Raw genomic sequence first — 6,757 nt, forward strand, 5'->3', positions numbered from 1 at the left:
TGGCGACCACCGTCGCCGCCGTGACATACGGCCGCCGGCCGCGGTTCACTGCCGCGGCCGTCTGAACACGAACGAACGGCAGCAGGTGTCGAGTAAGCTGTTACCTGGCTGGCGGGTATTCTTGGATTTAGTTTGCGCTGCGTGAAACGATGGTATTGCTGCACCTGGACAGCGCGATTGTAGCTTTTTACCTAGACTTCTACCCGCAACGCGATAAGAATATTGGGCGAACACAGTGTTTGCTCTGCAGGACGTCCCACATGATGTTTCGCCGGGCCCTTTCAGCTCCTGCCCGGCCCCGGCCCCTGCCCCAGCCCCGGTCCAAATCCCGGCCCCGTCCCGGTCGGAGCGCCGCTGGCGCCAACTGGCGGCCGGATCCCGGCGCGTCCGGCCGTCCCGAGCCTGGGAGCCGGTGGCCGCCGCTTCCGGCCGGCGGCGCGCGTCCTGCGCGGCCGGCGGCGATGACGCCCCGCCGCCGTCCGGCTGGACGCGGCAGGGCCCGGCCGGCCGGCTGCGGACGCCCGTTCTTGCGTGAACGGTAAGGCCGCTGCGGGGCAATTTGCCCGTGGGAGGAGGCGCCGCGGTCGAAAGCGGCGCGCCGGCTCCCACCGGCGCTGGCAAGCGCAGTCGGCTGATTGATACGTCACCGCCGGTCGCGCCGGAGTGATGCGTGACCTGGGTGCGGAGACGGTCGGCGGTGAAGTGGAATGTGGACAGCATCGACTCATGAGCACCACTCCGTTTCAAGACGGATGATGACGGATGATGACGGATGATGATGATGATGATGATGATGATGATGATGATGATGGAATTCCGGTTACTGCTTGTAGCCTACGGACCAGAACTCCGGCTGTTGGCAAACCTCGCTCCTGGCGTCACCAAACTTTAATGGGGTGCTGGCGCTGTGCAGATCTGACTGTTGACAAACTAGTTCGCTTTTAATTCTTAGTTGCCTAATATGACGTTCGAAAGCCATTGTGTACTGAACAAGCGGAAGGTTCGTCCTTGGTGTGGCCAGACAAACAACACTCAGTCTGCTAGCCTTCAGCACTAGATCAATACTGTCTGCGCTGGTTCGCAATCATCCTCACTCACCGCGGCTTGTAAACATGCCTGGAAAATAGACTAACGCCGCTTCACCTGTTTATCACCGAAGCCTATATTGCCCGACCACACCAGAGCGAACCACCGTGTTCGGATGCAGGACCGAGCGAGCTGGAGGGTTGGCTGGCCTCTGCCCGGTCAGTTGAGTGACCTCGCCAGCAGCGCTGAGATATGTGCGGGTCCGTGACCCGACAGCGTGCCCGTGACCCTGTCAGTCATCTCCTGACGGCGCGCAGGCCGACAGCCGACGCGTGCGTGACTCAGATGTCCGCTTTTTAGCGGTTCGGCGTGCTGTGCGCCGGCGCTCGGCGGACTGAGTCAGCGGCCGCCGTCAGTGACGCGGCGGGCCTGCCGTAATTGCATGAGGTTTCCTCGCGCGGCCATTACCGGTGGGAGGCTCCCAGGGACCGGCGCCGGCCAGCCGGCCGGCGCGCCGCCGCCATAATGGCCAACGCCCAGGGGTGCTGGCTCCGCACCGGCCGGCACCGCCGTGGTGGCGCCACTTGTCCTGGTGCCGGGCGGTGCTGGATGGGTCAGGACTGAGCCGCTGCGTGGAGACGCCGCCGGTGCTGGGTGCTGGATGAGCGCCTGGCGTCTCAGACGTACCCCTCTGTTGGGGGGAGGGGGGCCGCGGGTCGCCGTCACAGACCCGGGCTGATGGAGGGAGCGGTGGCAGCCGCGCGTACGTCTCTGGGTGCGCCCATGTCCGGCTGCCATCGTCGGCGCGAGCGTCCCCTCCAGTCTGAATTCACAGTCGCGCGCAGTCCCCTCCACACTCACGTGGGCCGCCGGCAAAATCAATAGCGGTCGCTGGGCGAAGCGCCAGGGACATGGCGTCGGACGACGAGGCGCGAGCGGCGCCGGCCACGTCGACACCGACTTGCGCTGGTTTGCAGGAAAGCCCGACGAATAAGACTTCGGGATTGCGGCGCCATATCCGCCCGCACCGTCTGAAAGACCACCCAGCTGCAGGGCGGGAGGTGGTAACGAGTGGACATAGGATGACTGCTGGGCCCGCCGCCGGTGTCGGGCGCAGCGTTTTGGCCCCTACGCGCAAGTGCGACGCGTCGCCGGAACCGACGCCCATCGATTTCGACGTGCGATGACTGTGCGCGCCTTTGAGGCGGGGTGTGCCGGCCGGCTGAACCACGCCCTCTGCGCCGGCGGCGACGCCTCGCGACACGGCGCCGCCCGCGCGACGCCGCTCGCCCCCGGTGACTGCCGGCTGGCTGACCGGCCGCCACAGCGACCCGAGCCCGTTGCGACACTACCCGCTCGCTCTCGCTTTCACACTCAAGCGAGTCGAATAGGGTGCTTTTTGGTTATGGCTGTGGTTTATTTGTGCACGTTTCACGGAGTCATGGGAGCCCAGTGGTCGCAACACCTGGCTGGAAGCTCTAGGCGGCCACACGTTTGCAACAGATGTTGGTAATACACTGTGGGCCGCTGTCGTATCGAGTCAGTACACTCTGGCAACCCTCCAAGATCTAAGCTATTAAGTCTCATTTTAAAGCGCGTGTCTCTAGAGGGGCAAGACCGGCAAGAGGGGACTAAAGGTTCAACTAATGTTTGCAAGATAACTTGCCACACTACAGCGTATTTGGACACACCCGACAAACATAGCTGCCAGAGCATTCCAAAAAGCGCAGTCTGTTTAGTCGGTGAAGGATGCCACAATGTAAACCGAGTACATCATGCGTACTATTACGATGCTTGACACGCAGCTGACGCCCGCCGGCGTTCATCTAAATACAAATGCAATTTTGACTGCCTTCCCAGCTCGCAATCGGTTTTGCCGCAACAATTATCAGATTGATGCGCTTTGTCTCGTTACCGCAGGTACTTTCTAAACTGAATGATCCTCAAACGTACTGTATTGAGGCAAGATAACAGCCAGGCCTACAAAGTTAAGCCCCATATGTGTGATGCGATGCCATACTTTGCGAGTCAGAGCTTCCTTCGCCATCGTCTCCTGAGTGAAGCTGGCCCAAGCCGACGACAGGATATCTGTCTTACGCTCTAACGCTCCTAGGACGCTGTGCTGACACTACCCGACCTGACCTGCCTTGACCCGATTTGACATGACCTGACCAGAGCGTGTCATCTGGCCTACAGGAGTATGCGGACAGCTGTTCAGCGTTCAGCCGCGGGCGGAGAACGTGGCCCGTCTGGGGGACTCGGTGACCCTAGAGTGCATCACCCGCGAGGAGGTCAACTGTGCCTGGAAATTGGAGGACGCCCCAGGCCTGAGCGCCACTGGGTTTATCAACGTCAACGTGAGCCAGCTCGCTGCCCGCAAGGCGCACTGTGGACTTTTCAGTCGTAACGTCTTGTTTGAAACCAAAATGCAACTCTATGGGATAATTTTCTGACGGAGATATGTGTGTTATGGGACACAAGGGCTGCACAGATGCTGGATGTGTGCTTCAGGGACATCTGAAGCTTTAAAGCGCATGGTTTTTGAAGATTCAGAACTTTGAGTATCGCTGGATAATTGCAAAGGAAAACTGGACGTCATCTCGGAAAATAGGAACTGGTCTCGTGCATGTGTTGTCTTGTCCGTTGGCGGCTGGGATGTGCTACGGGGTATAGCTAACATGGTATGCAATGAAGGTTGAAATTTTTGGGGTCGCGTGGTCGAGTCCCAGCCCTTTTCCCAGCGTCTACACACTGGGCACAGACAATGAGCGTCACCGATGTTTTTGGGTATGCCTAGCATGCGAGTGACTATAGTATATCAATTGGCCATCGAAATTGTTCCGCACAGGCTTCGAACACAGTGGTCGAGTGTGCACTGAATCGACTTTCCGCGGACATTGTCATCAAAAGACTGTTGTCGGGTCCGACATGTCATCGCCCATTGAGTTGATGAGACGTAAATACAACATAACTTCCCTGATCAGTTACAGGCAGCGGAGTTATTTTCATTTATAAAGTTACAGGCAGCGGAAGTATTTTCATTTATGGGGTGGTTTAAGCAAATGCGCTGAACCCTGACGTAGTGAGGGCGGGGGGGGGGGGGGACTGAAGCCTCACGAGACTGCGCGTAGCCGGCCGCGCCTCTGGTCACCCTCTTTGGGAAGGAGCAGGGCGTTTTAGATGTGTTTGTGCAGCTAGCGCTTGAGTTCGCTTCTTGCGCTTGGTGCATCACTTTGAATTGAAATTGTCACCAACTAGCTTTGTGTGACAACAGCGTTCCAACACACGGCCCATGATATCGATATCCCGCATGGCTATCACCGGGATTTGTGCTGCTCTCGCCGGCGAAGCCTCGCCATTGTGCCGACGTCATCGTTCCCTTGCTGAAGGTGCCCGCTGAGCTGGGCATCAAGGCGCGCGACCCGACCAGCCGGACCGACTGCACCATCATCATCGAGAGCGTCACGAGCGACCACAACGGCAAATACCTGTGTTCTCCGTTCACTGCGGCTGGTGGCCAGGAGGACGCCGAGTTCGCTGAAGTCATCATTGCTCGTGAGTCTTGTTCGTCGCGAGATGCGGTCGCTTGACCACCGTTATGCGCTAGTAGTCCATGGCGAAGGGAGATGGATCATTATTTTGTTGTCAACACAGACATTGCAGTCCTTCCTTCGAATGTCGTCGCAGGCGTCGGTTTGCATAGACTGGCTTGCTGTTGCGATTCGTTTACTTTAGACTTCGACAAGCATCCCGTGAAATGGTATGCGCCGTCGTATAGCTGTGTTGGGCGCCGGCGATGGTCAGTTCAAATAATTTGACACCAGTCATGTGTCGTGGCTGTTCGGACCTGTGCTCACTTCTGGTGCTCGTGCACCAGCTTCGAGCCGGGGTCCACATCTCGTGCTCGAGTTTCATGTGGCGGGTCGCGGCCCGTATTTCATGTGATTCTGCCACGTGCCGTGCCCCACACAACACCCCCCACGTTCTGTTTCCCGTGTGATGTCTGCCACATCCCGTGCCTCGTGTGACACCCGCCACAGCTCGTGTGATGCCCGCCACGGCACGTGCCTCCGCCACAGCTCGTGTGGGGCTGCCACGTGCCGTGTCCCGCGTGGTGGCCGAGACGCCCCGTGCGCCGCCCCGGTCTCGTTCCCTGTGTGACGCCCGCCTCGCGCCCACGCTGCAGAGAAGCCGGTGGCTGTGGAGTTCAGCGGCGAGCACGCCGGCCATTCCGAGCTCCTGGCCAGCGCCGATGAGCCGGCTTCGATCACCTGCGAGGCGCGCGACGCCAGGCCCAAAGCTGAACTGCTCTGGTATCTGGACGACGTCGAGCTGTTCGAGGGCGTCACGGTCGAGGACGAGGTGGACCCCGGCTCGAAGCTGGTCACCAGCCGGTCGACGCTGACGTACCAGTTCAGCCGCGAGGACGATGGCGCCGGGCTTCGCTGCGCCGCCCGCCACCCGGGATACGACGAGCAGGACAACCAGGAGGTCTCGATCAACATCATGGTGCAGTGTGAGTCGGCGAGCTGCTGTGCTGGAGCATTGGCACGGCAGGAGGGAGTATCGGTGCTGCGCCGGGATTCGCGCTCATCACATTTTTGGGTATTTGAATTCTGGTTTTCTATATAATACTGGAGATAACGTTCATTGTTTGGTGTTTAATTGGCGTCACGAGCTGGTACCACACATATTTAGTAGCCATGGTGCAGTTCTCCAACTCAGTTGTAAGGTGGTGAAGGCTCCAGCCTCGCTCCCCGAAAGTTGATACGAAAGTGGGTTAGATTCAAGAAGAGACTAACTTTGGGGCGTTTTTGTAGGTTTCTCATCTTCCCCTCCTGCGATGCTCTCCATATCGATATACTTGACTAGTATTTATATTAATCTTCATTGTCATGCTAGTTACATTATTGTTATCTTTATTTAGATTTGTTACTTTTTTAGTTAGCTTTTAGTATTTATTTCTACAGTCATTTATATACTTCTCATTTTTGATGCTGGTGTGTGTGTGTGTGTGTGTGTGTGTGTGTGTGTGTGTGTGTGTGTGTGTGTGTTGTGTGTGGTGTGTGTGTGTGTGTGTGTGTGTGTGTGTGTGTGTGTGTGTGTGTGTGTGTGTGTGTGTGTGTGTGTGTGGTGTGTGTGTGTGTGTGTGTGTGTGTGTGTGTGTGTGTGTGTGTGTGTGTGTGTGTGTGTGTGTGTGTGTGTGTGTGTGTGTGTGTGTGTGGTGTGTGTGTGTGTGTGTGGGTGTGTATGCAAATCTAAATCAATGACTTATAATATACTTATGTAGTAGGCCACCCGTCAGTAAACCACCATAACGAGCCTGCGAACTTACGTGAATAATCCAACAGCAGCCAGGCATTGGCAATGACCTGGCGCATGCTCTGAAAGGCTGAGTCCCGCCTGCTTCAAGTGCGATAGCACGCGCCATAACTGCGTGCATCCCACCCGTGGCCCAGTTTTTCCCGGCTGACCAGGCCTTTCGCCGGACTGATCTGACCTGACCTGACTGATCGATCGCTGGCACCGGCAGACGCTCCGTACCGTCCGGAGGGCGACTTGGGCACGCTGTACGGCTTCACGCAGGACCAGGAGGGCACCGTAACCGTTACTTCACCTCCAACCCCCGCCCCACCGTCATGGCCTGGACGGTGGAAGGCGGCCGCACGATCGCCGCCGGCGAGCAGACTGAGGACGCGCCGCTTCAGCTCTGGAGTCCTCGAGGAGGTGC

The 6,757-nt window shown here is 58.1% G+C and overlaps 1 protein-coding gene across 6 annotated transcripts in view; it reads left to right on the forward strand.

Annotated features, from left to right (window-relative positions):
* LOC119110707 (fasciclin-3) overlaps positions 1 to 6,757 on the forward strand; it is a 63,121-nt gene that overhangs the window by 25,400 nt on the left and 30,964 nt on the right. For all 6 annotated transcript variants that reach the window (XM_037234617.1, XM_037234625.1, XM_037234642.1 and 3 more), the window contains exons 2-5: positions 3,223 to 3,383; positions 4,416 to 4,581; positions 5,213 to 5,542; positions 6,560 to 6,753. In XM_037234617.1, coding sequence (XP_037090512.1) covers positions 3,223 to 3,383; positions 4,416 to 4,581; positions 5,213 to 5,542; positions 6,560 to 6,753 — 851 coding nt within the window. The remainder of the gene's footprint in view (positions 1 to 3,222; positions 3,384 to 4,415; positions 4,582 to 5,212; positions 5,543 to 6,559; positions 6,754 to 6,757) is intronic.

Source organism: Pollicipes pollicipes, unplaced genomic scaffold (genome assembly GCF_011947565.3).
Source record: "Pollicipes pollicipes isolate AB1234 unplaced genomic scaffold, Ppol_2.1 Scaffold_2555;HRSCAF=2994_pilon_pilon_pilon, whole genome shotgun sequence".
Classification (NCBI taxonomy): Eukaryota; Metazoa; Arthropoda; class Thecostraca; order Pollicipedomorpha; family Pollicipedidae; genus Pollicipes; species Pollicipes pollicipes.